Genomic DNA, 16,057 nt, shown 5'->3' on the forward strand with positions numbered 1-16,057 from the left:
TAACCATTACACTGCTATCTTGAGATAGCTGATTTTCTTCTATATATGGCTTTCACTTTCCCTGTTTAACAGTCTTTATCTCACCCCTCAATATTTCCAGCTTTTACCCCTTCAACTCTTGTCCCAATCCTGCTGGTGGGAGAGGAAGCAAGTGCTGCATGGGACTTGGTGGCTGGCTGGGGTTAAACCACAAGCCTCTATAAATTCACACTTGATAACATGCAGAACACATGATCTAGCATCAGTGATTTTATTCTTAAGTAATGCCTATTTTATCTAATATATCTATTACACCTGAAGATACAAGAAGCTAGACGCTGAAGTCAGACCTGATCTCAGGACATGTTTGCCAACAGAAGAAAAAAAAACAAAACCAATTTTACAGAACAGCTGGTAAAATTTATTTCCTTCCCTCACCCCTCTATAAAGAAGACCCAATTTGCACTTTACACATTTGAACAGGACTCAGCATCACACTGATTCTGTCTTTGGTTTCCACTGTGCTACTATAACAGATTATCGATTTCTTCTCTTCTAGCTCATGAAGTTTCCACTTAATTGCCCATTTACATTTAGGTAGTTGTAGTCCTTCCTCATGTTATGCCACACCTTGGTAATAGAGAACAATTTCCTTCATGTTCTCTACGCCAGGATAATACAGGTACAGGGATTCAAGAGCACTTGAGAAGAAACACAATCCCTTTCAGCTAAAAAGAGGACAGTCTGCAAGTTGATGTATTTTAATCCTAGTTCCCTTTTTTTGATTAACAGTGTGTCTAGGTTTGGAAAGACAGGTGTCTGCTAAAGAAGGCAGGAGCCTCCCCTGAAATGTAAAATGTAGACCCTTCCCTCCAAATTATTATAAATTTGAAATTAAGGGGGGCTCTCAGGCAAAAATATGGAAGCAGGAATAAGAGTTCTTTATTAGGGAAGAAAATAAAAAGATAAAATAAACAATGCAGTGAACCAAAACAACACTGACAGAGTCAGAATACAACCTGACACCCTGCTGGATAAGGTGTTGGTAGCAGTCCAATTGGAATTGTGGCTGCAGTCCTCCTGGAGTGTCAGGTGTAGTTCTGTTGGAGTACTGATTCTGTAGAAAAGGGTGCAGTCTTCCTCTGAAGAGGCAGTGAAAGAGACAGCTGTTCCTCTGGGAAAATCCAGCGCAGAAAAAGCTGTGCTCGTGGGCCAGAAACTCAAGACTATATATGCAGGTAGGAATGCTTGGCTCCTCCCTGTGGACAGAGCATCTCACAATGGGACCTTATAGTTCTTATCAGTCATGCAGGGACACTCAATGGCCCATTATCAGCAGATGTCTCCCCAGAGGGAGGATTGATTGTGGAAGAGATAAGGAAAAACTGCCCACTTAACACAAGACAACTGCCTTACAGATGGTAAATGAATACATCTTGCTTTTCAATCTGGGACACAGAGGTAATGTAACTTTGTACTGGCATTTCCATTACAACCCCTTTTAAAGAGTACCTGCCATTCTGTAAACATATACCACAGACCAGATTACTGAATGCATTCAGTTTGCATGGTAAGTACATGAATGTTGGTAAGCAGTCTGAAACTAAATTTATATCTAAACTTCTTGCTGTTTTAGACTTTTGAGGACAATTCAAATGATTTTTTTCAAGATGCAGAAGTTTTTGGGAACATTTCGAGGCAAAAAAAGCATTCAACATAACAGTTTTTCCAGCACAACAGATTCACAAATTTTAGCAAGGAATGGCTAATACAAATGCTTGAAAGCCAGTTTCCATCTTCACCCATCACCTCATTCTTTCTTCTTATCCAAAAGAGTGGCAAAGTGGGAAACTCAAGAAAGTGCACCTCTACTTTCCTACAGTTCTTCATGGTAAAGTCCAGGAACCAGCAAGATTTTCATAGCAGTAGGCCCCCCGGGTGAAAACTTAGATAATCTTTTAGATTAGAGAGACAGTAGAATAAAATCTGAGAGATCTCCATTTTCCCTTGGTTAGAACAACTTGAGTGTTTGCCCCTACTCTGTCACTCTGCCAGGACCACACTGGTTGGGATAAGGTGACTCCCTTTCATGGCCAACTAAACAATACTTATACCCTAATCAATTACTTGGTAAAATTCAACAGTCTTGTTTGGGTCATGAGATAGTAATTCATACTAAAAGACCTGATGTCTTACATACTTCAATAACTTACAAATGTATTAGTACAAGATAGTTTGATAACTACCCTTCATACTAAAGGTACAAGGTCAGAGATACAGTCACAATTAGTAAAAAAAAAAGATAGCAAGAGACAGTGTCAAGCTGTCATTCAAGAGGCAGGTTAGGATGTGTAACTAGTTGAAGCCCTCTTTCAATTTTAGACACAGCTGTAAATGGCTCCAAGGTGCTTGGGTGACACAAGCAGAAATCAGTTAACCGATTAATTACTCCAGAAACTAATTAATTACATCTCTTTGATAATACCTATAGTCTGTTTCAGAGGATAGAGTCACATTTGGAAATACCGTGCCTGTTGCAAAAATCTAAAATCAAATATGCCCTGCAGGAGACTGTGCCTTCCTAACTCCTCCCTGCTCTCAAAGGAAAGTCCTGGTGTGGAATGGACAAGGACCTTCTCAGAAGCATTACCTTACTATTGTAGAGGATCTGCTCACAGACCTTTTAATAGATATTCCATTGGCAAACGTTTCTATAAAGCTTGTTAAAATACTCAATTTGATAACCTTCTCTTCTTGTGACAGGGTTAAATGGCTTCTTCCAGAACTGAAAAACAGTTTAATTTACCTGCCAAAACCTTGTAACAACAAATCATAGTAAGCTTCCAATTTCAGCAAATATTATCACTTCTTTCTCATACAAGAGATTTGTTTTAATCTAAGACAAAACAAAATTCAGAATCTTATCAGTAATCCAATAGAAATACTACATAAGGAGGCATGTGTTCCCCCTTCTAGGTTCCTCTACCCAGTCACCCATCTCCCTTCCCACTTTTAGCTCAAAGGTTCCACCTTCTTTCTTTGTCCCATGCTTTTAACTCAGGGAACCACATGCTCAACTTTTTCAACTGAATTAAACTAGCTCAGAAACAGTTCTCATGAATGCTACTGTCAACTTAAAGAAGAGAAGGTAAAGGATGAATAAGATCTCTCCCTTTCATCAATGACAAATTCATGTTAATCAACAGAGTCAACCTCATTTCACCTTCAGGTTCACAACAGACTCTGGCTCCAGTTCTTTGCACTTTTTCCCATGCTATTACATATCTGGGTCAGACACAAATCCAGAGCTGCTCATTTTCCAGATCTGGCTCAGAAATTGCTTACACAGCATGTCTTTTCAATCCAAGATGATGAAAATGTCACAAAACCAGATGATTTCATAAACTACCTGTCATTTCCCACTTAGTCATTTCAGGAACAACCTAGGAAGTTTTGGTACTTTACGCTGAACCAATGTCAATGCTTGTAGATCCTGATTCTTGGTTCTTAAATCAGAAACAGACTAAACAAATTTTTTTCCCTGAAATTAGAAAACATCCATATAGAAATATCTGAGATATTAAAAGTGCATTTTAATAGCATAGAAAAATGTCTCCATTTTGATCTGAAGAAACTCTTACAGAGTTAGTTATTACACTGAGTAGTAAAAAAAAAAAATCCCAAACAGATAAAATAATAATCACAATTTATTTCCACAACTACTATTTTGATTATTTTATTATCATTACATAAGTTTAACTTAGATTTTTGTTTTGTGTAAGACAACAGTGGAAAAGTTTTATTGCTATTACAAATGGGAACTAAGAAAAACAATACCAGTATTTGCAAATCTTCAAAAGATAGGTAAAAATGTAGCCTTTGACTCTTTAGAATTACTAGAATTACCCATATTAGTAGTTCAACTAACATTTCAAACTAGACGAGCCACAGAAAGTAGCCAGTTGGGATTGTTCTCATTCCTGGATGCTTTTTAACTCTTTACACAGCTTGTGCCATGAACCAGACCAAGTAACTCCTCTTGCTGAAAAAAAACAGCACACTAGGTCAGACAGGTAACAGACTTAGCACAAGGCTGCACAAACACTTGTAATGAATATTAGAAAGCAGACATGAGCAGCCAGAAGAAGGAAGAAGACTGCTGTTTTTTGTCAAAAATACTAGACTCTACTAACTCTCAGATCAGAGATTTACTTTATCACACAAATAAATATGGATGGTAATTTTACTATAGCCAAATAGTTTTGCAGAAAATTGAAGAAGTTTAATTTTTGGCAATTTTAGAGTTCAACGTTTCTATCATATTGCCTAGATCAAGTATTTACAGTTTAAACACCAGAACACACTACATGCATTAAATTAGCCATTAAAATACAGAACTCTCTCAATATGTATTTTGCAAAAATGGCAAAAAGTAGAATTCTGGAAGATAAGACATTCTGTCATTGGCTTCAAAAGAGTAAGTTTTGTCTCATTTCTTATGGAAAACCATTCAAAGTCTGCATTTTAAAAACCTTATGTAGTAAAAGAGAAAACATAAAGATGCTTCTGACCATAATCAAGCCATCATATATTAACAAACATTTCCTGACTGATTAAAAATAGGAAAAGACACATTACAACTGCTTATGAAAGTTGTGTCACTATATCTGAAACATTCAGGTATAGTTCCACAATTAGAGGTTGTTGGCACCATAACAAACATTTTTAACATTTCTGGAGGACCAGTCCATCTGAACCTTTAATTGTTTCAATACTGTGATGACTACACTAGCCAGCACTGTAGCTAACATAGGGAAAAGCCTGTAAGGAAAAGCCACCACCTCTAAAGTACAAGTATATAAGGTCTGATGGTTAAACATCAACTCTAGCACTTTTAGGCATATTTAAACAGTTTTATTTTTCTTTGCAGTGTCCTGGTACTCTTGCTCTGCCTCAACCTTTCACAACTCTCATATAACAATGAAGCTCTAGTGCATGAAGCAGGCTTATCTGTTTTTTAGTTTCTTTCAACACAAAATGAAGGCTTGTTGATAGGAGAACAAGGAAAGCTGCTAGATAGGAAAAAAAAAATCAGGCTAACACTGAACTTGCTGTGCCTGGATCTCCTTACCATAGTCTGAAAAAGTAGCAGCAAGTGTCACTTGGAGTGAGAGTGCAGGACCATCAAGCAGACAACACCTACTATCCTTAATTGCCTATGGTTTTGGGGGTGTTACGTCCTCCCCACCCCCCTCCTGCCCCCCCATAATTGCTACTGTTAGCAATTGTTTGCTAACAAAAACTGTTAGCAACTTGCTAGCAGTTTCTTTTCTTTACAAATTAAATAATTCCTCATATCTGGTCATGGGAGCAAATGTTCCTTCAGCACCCTGTTATCTGGATGCATCTACTCCAGATAACAGCCACCAGCCTGGACAACACAGATCTTGACGTTCTGAGTGCCTGGTAACTTTATTTCCCTCTTCCTCAATTCCTAATCGGTAGGTCTGCTTTACAGGAGAAAGAGCAGAAGCAGCCAGCAGTCTCCTCTGAGTATCAATTTATTGTACCGAAGATGCTGAATTAAGACATGACTTCTAATTCCTCTCTTACATACTGTATATTCCAAGAAACAGTATCAATATTCAGCTGATTTAAGTTTAACAATGCAGCAGTAAATTTACTTATCGACCTTCATGACTAACGTTTATACTAATCAAATATGAACTGTAGTCCTGGATGAACTCCTCCCCTGATTGAAGCAGAACCTTCACCTTGACTGCTATCAGTCTTTGGGTAGCACATTATAATCCAGAGAGCAAAACATGGTATCAAAGTGCTCAATTTATTTATCTGAATTTCTTCATTACATTGTATATCTTCCTGTTACAACTGCTAAATTGGGACACTCTTAGCCATAATAATGAGTCATTGCTATATATATATATATATTTGTTGCATCCCAGGTTTGGGTTCAGATTAGGGGTTCTGATCTATGTTAGATAGCTGAGTACTGTGTACCCTCGTGCATCCCCCATGTTTCCCCCCCCCCACGGTGGTTAGCTCCAGGCTGCCTGCCATTGGAGCTTCCCCCCGCCACTCTTGTAACCACTCCCTGCCCACTCCTGAGGATTCTGTGTCTGTCACCCCATTCCCACGACCCCACTCACCCTGAGGCCCCATGTCTGCCCCTGCCGCGTTCCTCTTGGTCGCCGTGGTCCATGTCATCACCACGGCGTCTGTATTCATTGGGCGGGAGGGCCCTCGCCCTCCCTGTCCCACTCCTATATCATCCCACAGTTCCCCAGTCCTGGGGCCATTTTTGTCCATGCGAGGTTGGGAGAGGTCTGCAGCTTCTCCATCGCGGCTCCCACGGCCAATAAAGCCTCCACCCGCCACGTAGACGGATTTGGACAATTCCCTTGCTTCTTTATTTCCTCCCTCGCGCCGACGGCAAAGCGCGGCCAGCTCGCCCCGGTGCGCAGCAACAGAAGCGCCTAGGAATCACGACAAGTGCCAGCCCTGACAAGAAGCCCAGGAGCCACGCGGAGAGAGCCGCCGCCACCACGAAGCCGCGCTGCCGACCAGCGAGCTCCGCTACTGAGACGAGTGAGCACAGTCCATGCGGAAAACTGCCGCCGCCACCACAGAGTCGTGGTGCGTGCCGGAACAGTGCTTTGTGCCAGACTGAAAACGGGACCACAAACTCCCCGAAGTAAGTCAGTGAAGTCTCTGCCACCCACAGGAAAGCACGCAGTGCTTTCCCCGCGTGGGATTGGAAGCGCAACTTTTCATGGCCACAGAACAGAACAAAGCCAAAGAACAGACGCTTCCCGGGAGTGAGAACCTTGGTAGCAGTTTTATTTGTGAAGATTCCGGTTTGGTGAGTATTTAGTGGCACTCCCCTTCTAATACGGCACTCCCCAGCTAATACTCCCCTTCACATGGGTGGGCTTTGCTGCGTTTCCGAGGGTACAGAACACGCAGCACGCAACGTGAGCGGCGGCCGCCGGGGTCTTTCACGGTTTTTTGGATTTTTTTTCGCTTTTTCTGCACTGGGGTGAAGTGGTGTGGGTAGAAGTAGCATGGGGACCGTGCTAACTACTCAACAGAGGGAATTCTATTCCCAGATTAAGGAAATTCTACCCCAAAAGTTTGGTTAAACAGTTTGTACGGTGGCTGTGCTTTTCCTTCCCCCACGTAACCACGGAGGATGCTTACAAAACGGAGTTCTGGGAGCGGGTAGGAGCCAGGTTAGCAGAGGGAATCAACAGGGATCCCTCTGTGAAAGACTGCTTCCCCAAGTTCCATCTGTTAATATCGGAGTCTGTAAAAACAGAGTCTGTGCAGGATGCAAGCCGGGAAGGGAAAAAGCCATCAAGAAAAACTGTTGCTTCCCCTGAACCCGTTTCCCCACCTTCCTCTCCTACCCTTTCTTCCCCTAACCCGGGTGGGCAGGGGGGAGTATTCCGCCGCTCTAAGGCACAGGGCAGCTCCACAAACATGGACCCTGCTCCTGGCTCCCCCAAGGCCCCCCAGTTCCCCCACCTTAGCGAAATTAGCTACTTCACTGAGGAACTGACCCCAAACCCCTTTTCCAATCCCTTTTTCCCAATCAGAAATCCCAGTTCTGGCGCTACCCCGTGCAGTTCTGTTTGTTTGAACCCTTTTCTTTGTTCCCCTGAGGAGGCCGCGGCCACATGGTCGGGGTCTTTGTCTTCCCAAGATGGAGGACGGCCACGTGGAGGGGTTTCTCCTTCCCACAATCCTTTTCTCTCCTTTGTTCCCTTTGTCCCCACCTTTGACCCCACCCCTTCCTGCTTCCCTGTGGGCATGGGCACCGCACACTCAAGGCATCGGGTTGCCCCCCCACCACCTGTTCCCCCTCGGGTGGGCATTCCCTCCTTCCATCTCCTGCCTGCTACATCATCAGCCCCACCCACCCCCGACAGGGAGGGCTCTGTCACCTCCGCCCCACTGTCCCAGGGAGAAGATTCTCCCCGCCCTGTCCCTCACACCCTGCCCCCACATCCTCCCGCTCCTCAGATACCCGGGGGAGGGGAGGAGATGGTGCCCAGTCTACAAAGTCGAGCAGTCGCTCCACACTCTAGCCTCCTACACTAGGGGAGGGGAGAGCCCTACATGGACACCCCTTCCCTATGAATCAGTAAATGAGGTCTGCAAAATGCTGCGCAATTTCGGCAGAACAAGCCCATTCTTTAAGGGCATTCTAAAAGCAACTTTAACATCTAGAACCATAGTGCCAGCAGACCTTTAGCAGTTTAGCTGCCTGCTTCTCCCATCAGAATACAACCTGTGGGAGAGGAGGTGGAAAAAACTGGCAGCAGACCTGCTTCCCGAAATCCAAGGGGCCACACAGCCTGGATTTCGTGGAAGAGCCAATCACTTTGGACCATCTTGTGGGTGAGAGAGAATGGAGTGAGGGGCAACTTCAAGCTCGGGGAATTCCCACGGCTGTTTTGGACACGTCCAGGGGTGCAGCAGAGCGTGCGTTCCTGGGCGTGCCCACCCAGGACCCAATGGTGCCCTGTACAGCAATTAAACAAGGTGTTGCGGAGCCTTTTGTAGCTTTTGTAGACCGGGTCCAGGCAGTGGTCGAGAGATGGGTGGAGAGACCTGAACACCGGGACGGATTAGTCCTAGAAATAGTGCACATGAACGCCAATACAATGTGCAAGAGAATCATCCTGTCACTGCCGGCCTCACCACTGCCGACCCTCGACCAGATCAGGGAATGCACCCTGAAATCACAGCTGATGGAGGAGGAGGCCCCAAAGAGACCCAAAGATAAGCTGGTCGCATTGGCTGCTGCTCCTCCAAGGAACTCAGCTCCGAGGCGATTTCCATCTACACGCCGGTTCTTCCATTGCCATCAGGAGGGACATTTTCAGGATCGCTGCCCACTTCTAAAGACTACACCACCCGGGGCCGCGGGAGGAGGGAGGGGGGACGGGAACCCCACAATTTCAAAAAACTAGGGAAAGAACGCGCACTTGCCTTGCGTGCTGATAAAAATGAGGCAAGTCGTGGTGCCACAAGAGGAGCCGCGATACACCATCTTGTCCCATCTGTAAGCGGCTGCCTCTCGACTACTGACATCAGGGAGCCTTATTGGCTCTGACTCACCAATTCTGTCCACTTTCGTTCCCAGGACTGGCAGTTCTTCATAGAGCAGAGCTTCTATCGCACATCTGCTGCTGTGAAACCACAAGGAAGGAAGACCTTCTGAACTGCAGGTACCTCGTTGCCAGAGACACAAAAAGCACCCCACTAGAGACAGAGGCTCCTCCGGCAATTTCCACTCTTAATCCAAGGCTCTTCTATCTCGCGTCCGCCCCTCCCCTTCCTACCTAAGGGCCAAGTCACTGCACAGGCAATTCCTATTCCCCATGCTCTGTGCAATGACTTGGAACTCTCAGTCTTTTATGCTGGGAAGCTGGGAGAGGAAAAACCCTCGTATGGTGCAAACTCAAGTGCGAGGGGCATTCTGCATATCTTCAGGGGATGCTGGACACAGGGGCAGACATGACAGTCATCCCACCACAGAAGTGGCCGTCACACTGGGAGCTACAAAGCGTGGCCACGCCAGTCTTAGGACTAGGCGGGCCCCAGCCAGCAAAACAATCCAAGAATATTATCCAAATTAAGGGTCCGAACGAACTGCTAGCCTCAGTACGTCCGTTCATGATCGATTGTAAATTTACATTATGGGGGAGAGACGCCATGTCCCAGTGGGGACCCAAACTGGAATATCCGCCCCCCCAGCACTTTTAGGTGTGGCCATTAAGGAGTGCCCCACACAGAAATTAACATGGCTCACAGATAAGCCCATCTGGGTGGAGCAGTGGCCGCTGAGTAAGCAGAAACTGCAGGCACTCACAAAATTAGTGGAGGAAGAATTGGCAAAGGGACACATAGTAGAAACTAACAGCTCCTGGAACTCTCTGGTGTTTGTAGTTAAAAAACTGGGGAAGGACAGGTGGGGACTCCTCCACAATTTAAGAAAAATCAATGAAGCCATAGAAGACATAGTCTCTCTCCAACCAGGTATGCCATCTCCATCTATGCTACCCCAAAATTATAATTTGGCCGTAATTGATATCAAGGATTGCTTCTTCCAAATCCCACTCCATCAGGATTATGCTCCCCGTTTTGCCTTCTCTGTACCCTCCATCAACAGAGAAGCCCCTATGAAGCGCTACCACTGGACAGTACTACCTCAGGGGCTTAAAAGTTCCCCCACTATATGCCAGTGGTATGTCGCCAGGGTTCTGTCCCCAGTGCATGCCAAGTGGACATCCTGTATTTTCTATCATTACATGGATGATGTGCTGATTTGTGCCCCTGACAGCGAGGTCTTACAAGTAGCTCTGGAAGACACTGTTAGCGCCTTGTTGGTGGCCAGATTTGAATTACAAAAGGAGAAGGTACAGTTGCTACCACCCTGGAAGAACCTGGGCCTAGAAATTAACAACCGAACAATTAGGCCTCAACAAATTCAGATAAGTAACAACCCCAAGACACTGAATGACATCCAGCGCCTGTGCAGATCGTTAAATTGGATCAGGCCATGGCTGGAACTCACCACAAGGGAACTATCCCCTCTTTTTGACTTGTTAGCAGAAAGGGAGGGGGATGAGGGTTTAGGTTCCCTGAGAGTCCTGACCCAGGAGGCCAGAGCCGCACTCAAGAAGGTCCAGACCACCATTGCGAGCAGGCAAGTCCATTGCTGTCAATCAGGGCTGCCTTTCCGCTTCATCATCCTAGATGAGTTACCCCATTTATACGGAATGATATTCCAGTGGGACAAGGGCCAACGGGACCCCCTCTTAAAAATAGAGTGGGTGTTCCTTGGCCACAAACAGTCCAAGAGTATCACCAGGCCACAGGAGCTGATGGTGCAGCTCATAATACAGGCCAGGGCTTGTCTGCAAGTACTAGCAGGATGTGACTTCACATGTATCCACCTCCCCATCAAAACATCCACGGGGAAGATGACCAAAGAGACCTTTGAACACCTTTTAAGACAAAATGAAAATTTGCAGTTTGCTCTAGACAGCTTCTCAGGCCAAATTCAAATTGGACATCCTGGCCATCATCTGTTCAACACAGAGTTCAAATTGTTACCAAAAGTATTACAAAGTAAGAAGCCACTCAGAGCACTGACAGTGTTCACAGACGGGTCAGGGAAGTCCCACAAGTCAGTGGTGACTTGGAAGGACCCAGAGACTCAGTTGTGGGAATCTGATGTTAAGATAGTGGAAGGTTCCCCACAAGTGGCTGAGTTGGATGCTTTCATGAAGGCTTTTGAGAAATTTGATCAACCCTTTAATCTGGTAATGGATTCAGTGTATGTAGCAGGAACAGTGTCTAGAGCTGAACATGCAGTCTCAAAGGAGGTCCCGAATCAGGTCATCTTTGGGTTGCTCACAAAATTGGTACACCTGCTTTCTAACCGTGAGGATCCCTTTTATGTGGTGCATGTGAGATCACACACGGATCTCCAAGGCTTTATTGCTGAGGGGAACCGCAGAGCAGATGCCCGGGCAGCCCCAGTACAGCTGGGAGGCCAGCCAAGTATAGTCGATCAGGCCAGGCTCAGCCATCAGCAGTTCCATCAAAATGCTCCAGGTCTGGTACGCCAGTTCCATCTGCGGCGTGACCAAGCCAGGGAAATTGTGGCCTCATGCCCCAACTGTCAGGAGGCAGCTTTACCAACACTGGGAGCAGGTGTGAATCCCAGAGGCCACCACAGTTGTGAGGTATGGCAGATGGACGTCACCAAAGTCCCCAAATTTGGGAAACTCAGGAATGTCCATGTAGCCATGGACATCTTCTTGGGAGCAGTTTTTGCCTCAGCCCACATAGGGGAAAGGACCACAGACATGAGAAAACACCTCATACACGCCTTTGCCACCTTGGGGGTCCCAGCCACAATTAAAACTGACAATGGTCCAGTGTATACTTCCAAGTGTTCAGCAACTTCCTGCAGGAATGGGGGTCCAACATAAAACCGGGATTCCTCACTCCCCCACCGGCCAGGCCATAATAGAAAGGATGCACCAGACACTGAAGCGGGTCCTCCGGAAGCAGCGGGGAGATGTGCAGGTGCTGTCACCGCACGAGAGGCTTTGCAAGGCATTATTTACCATCAATTTTCTAAACAGGTCTTTAGACAGACTGGAACTGCAGGTGCCGCAAGGAGAGAAAGGACCCAACATTTCCCTAAATAGCATTCTCCTTACAGCTACCTCAGTCCATGTATGTCCCCAGTCCACGTGTTTGTAATAAAGTTGTTGCCCCAGTTCCCCTATCCCCAAACACCAAGGGAAGAACCAGCCCCAGCATCACCTCCAGGCCCTCTCCACCTGCGAGCCAGTCACTGCAGTCGTAGCAGCAGAAGAAGCTGAGAGAAGAGGCCACCGCGCATGAGACCAAGTCAAAGCAACTGTCTTTTTTATATTTTTTAAAGCTGGGAGATGTTGCATCCCAGATTTGGGTTCAGATTAGGGGTTCTGATCTTTGTTAGTTTGCCAGTTTTGTGTACCCTCGTGCATCCCCCGTGTTTCCCCCCCCCCCATGGTGGTTAGCTCCAGGCTGCCTGCCATTGGAGCTTCCCCCCGCCACTCTTGTAACCACTCCCTGCCCACTCCTGAGGATTCTGTGTCCGTCACCCCATTCCCGCGAACCCACTCACCCTGAGGCCCCATGTCCGCCCCTGCCACATTCCTCTTGGTCACCGTGGTCCATGTCATTGCCACAGCATCTGTATTCATTGGCCGGGAGGGCCCTCGCCCTCCCTGTCCCACTCTTATATCATCCCGCAGTTCCCCAGTCCTGGGGCCATTTTTGTCCACACAAGGTTGGGAGAGGTCTGCAGCTTCTCCATTGCGGCTCCCGTGGCCATTAAAGCCTCCAGCCACCACGCAGATGGATTTGGATGATTCCCTTGCTTCTTTATTTCCTCCCTCGCGCCGACGGCAAAGCGTGGCCAGCCCGCCCTGGTGCACTGCAACAGAAGCGCCTGGGAATCACAACAAGCGCCGGCCCTGACGAGAAGCTGAGGTACCCAAGCCGGGCGCTTGGGAGCTGACCGGAGCCGAGAAAAATAACGCATTGTCGCTTATATTGGGTTTGTGTGGCCAGGTTCTGTTGGTGGAGGGGATGCCTACAGAGAGCTTCTCTTCCCTAAGAAGCTGTGAGAAGCTCCCCTATGAGGCAAGGCCGGACAGCTCCAGCAGAGACCCATCACTGCACAAGGCCAAGCCCATCAGCAGCATTGGTAACACCATGGCACTGAGTGCCACATTCAGTCTTTTTTTAAAGACATCCAGGGATGGTGACTCTACCACCTCCCCAGGCAGACCATTCCAGAACTTTATCACTGTTTACGTGAAAAACTTTTTCTAATATCCAATCTATATTTCCCTTGACACAGCTTGAGACCCTGTCCTCTGGTCCTGTCAGTAGCTGCCTGGTGAAAAAGACCAGCTTTCAGGGAGTTGTAGAGAGTAATAAGGTCACTTCTGAGTCTCCTTTTCTCCAGGCTGAACAATCCCAGCTCCCTCAGCTGTTCCTCACAGGGTTTGTGTTCCAAGCCCCTCAGCAGCCTCATTGCCCTCCTCTGGACATGCTTAAGCGTCTCAATGTCTTGCCCAAACTGAGGGGCCAGAACTGGACACAGCACTCAAGATGTATCCTCACCAGTGCTGAGTACAGGGGAAGAATGACCTCCCTGCTCCTGCTGGCCACACCATTCCTGATATAGGCCAGGATGCCGTTGGCCTTCTTGGCCACCAGGGCACACTGCTGGCTCATGTTCAGTCAGCTGTCACCAGTACCCCCAGGTCCCTCTCTGCATGGGCACTGTCTAGCCACACTGTCCCCAGCCTATAATGCTGCAGGGGGTTATTGTGGCCAAAATGCAGGACTCAGCATTTGGACTTATTGAACTTCATCCTACTGGATTCCACCCATCCATCCAGCCATTTCAGGTCTCTCTGCAGAGCCCTCCTACCTTCCCAGAGATCGACACATGCTCCTAGCTTAGGGTCATCTGCAAATTTACTAATGAAAGACTCAATCCCCTCATCCATGTCATCAATAAAGATATTAAACAGAACTGGCCCCAGCACAGACCCCTGAGGGACACCACTGGTGACTGGCCCCAGTTGGATGCAGCACTGTTCACCACCGCCCTCTGGGCCCGGCCATCCAGCCAGTTCCTAACCCAGCAAAGAATGCTCCTGTCCAAGCCGTGGGCTGCCAGCTTTTCCAGGAGTGTGCTGTGGGAGACAGTGTCAAAGGCCTTGAAGACCAGGTACACAACATCCACAGCCTTTCCTGCATCCACTACGGGGGTCACCTGGCCATAAAAGGAGTTCAGGTTGGTCAGACATGACCTACCCTTCATAAACCCTGTGCTGGCTGGGTCTGATCCCCTGGCCATCCTTTAGGTTCTGATGACATTCTGTATAAACTGTTCCATAACCTTACTGAGGTCAGACTAACTGGTCTATAATTACCAGGATCCTCCTTCCCACCCATTTTGTGAATGGGTGTCACAATGGCCAGCTTCCAGTCCTTTAGAACCTCACCAGTGAGCCAGGACTGCTGGTAAATGATGGAGAGTGGCTTTGCAAGCTTATCTGCCAACTCCCTTATCATTCTGGGATGGATCCCATCTGGTCCCATGGATTTATGAACATCCAGCAGCTCAGCAGCTCTCTGACTGCCTCCTCTTGGATAACAGGGGGACCATTCTTCTCCCTGATACCATTGATAAAACAGTTACACGGATGAAATTGCAACCAGAGAATAATGAGAATATGTCAGAGGTAAAATGCGGCATTGCGTGATTCTCCCTGGTCCCGAGTGGCTTGGGGAACCCGGCTAGGCTCTGCATATCGTCCAGGGGTCCGGGGCTGCCGCGTGTCCGGGCGTTCTGGTGCTTAGCGCACTGGCGTGGGCTGCCACATTCTGTAACTGGTGCTGGGAGGAGATGAAGAGGTGAAGGAATGGCACACCTTGCCTTGCGGTTTGCTGGAGAAGGTTTATTGTCTCACAGTCACTGCGGTGGAGAGCAGTGTCCGCTCTTAGTGCCCACGTGGGCAAGATGGCAACGAAACAAAGGATGCATGGGGTTAAATAAGGGGCAGGCAGACATGGGTGGAAGCCCCTTTGCTCAATGGGGACAGGCAAGAGGGGGGTGACGTGGACCACGGCAACCGACGGGAACACGACAGGGGTGGATACAGGGTTCCAGGATGAATGGGAATGCAGGGATGGGGTGACTGATACAGAAGTTTCAGGAATGAAAAGGGGGTGGCTGCAGGACTGGCATGGGGAAGCTCCAATGGTAAGTGACCCAGAGCGAACCATTGCGGGGGGAACATGGGGGTGCACAGAACCGGCTAACTAACATTATTAAAACTCCTAACTAAACCAACCCGGGATGCAACAGTAAAACTCTGCAGACACCAAAGTAAAGCAAAGAACAAGGGTAAGAAGGTGTTGCAGGTGTCAAAACAGAGATTTCCCTGTAGCCCAAACTTATTTGGATATGAGTCTTTTGAGGGTCTTCTTGTGGTCATTTGGGAACACCCCATTCCTCAAAATTAATTTTTATGGTCCCAGATGTTCTGACAAATTTTCTTTCCTTGAGAGTATCTCAAATATGTGGTCAGGTCATGATGCACTTATCATTCTTTACTCCAGTACTCTATCTGTGTTCTCAAAACTAAGACATCAACTAGTACATATTAATCACTAGTATAAATTAACAATGAAGTACTAGGTGTCACAAGACTTATTAGTCACAACAGGGAGTCAACACAAGGCCACACTTACCTATGGTACTTGTACTAAGCACTGTGTGGTCCAAAACTAAGCACTAACCACAAATACAGGGGTCATATACTACTGTCTGAGAGTTAAAATAATTTTCCAACATCTTCCCCCACTGCTGCACAGACTTCTACTTGAAGAAATATGACTTGTTCAGCAACATCTGTAGTGGATGCTCTATTCAGTGGACATCCTGCTGCATATTGCTATG

The 16,057-nt window shown here is 46.9% G+C and overlaps 1 protein-coding gene across 2 annotated transcripts in view; it reads right to left on the bottom strand.

Annotated features, from left to right (window-relative positions):
- The window catches only part of NDUFAF2 (NADH:ubiquinone oxidoreductase complex assembly factor 2), a 69,606-nt gene that overhangs the window by 42,501 nt on the left and 11,048 nt on the right, over window positions 1-16,057 (bottom strand). Inside the window, exon 1 of one of the 2 annotated variants that reach the window (XM_054002963.1) lies at window positions 6,150-6,637. The exons of the other annotated variant lie outside the window; for it this stretch is intronic. Coding sequence (XP_053858938.1) covers window positions 6,150-6,309 — 160 coding nt within the window. The 5' untranslated portion in view covers window positions 6,310-6,637. Of the gene's footprint in view, window positions 1-6,149; window positions 6,638-16,057 lie in introns of those variants that run through there. 2 annotated transcript variants of the gene reach the window in all.

This window comes from Vidua macroura, chromosome Z (genome assembly GCF_024509145.1).
Source record: "Vidua macroura isolate BioBank_ID:100142 chromosome Z, ASM2450914v1, whole genome shotgun sequence".
Taxonomy (NCBI): Eukaryota; Metazoa; Chordata; class Aves; order Passeriformes; family Viduidae; genus Vidua; species Vidua macroura.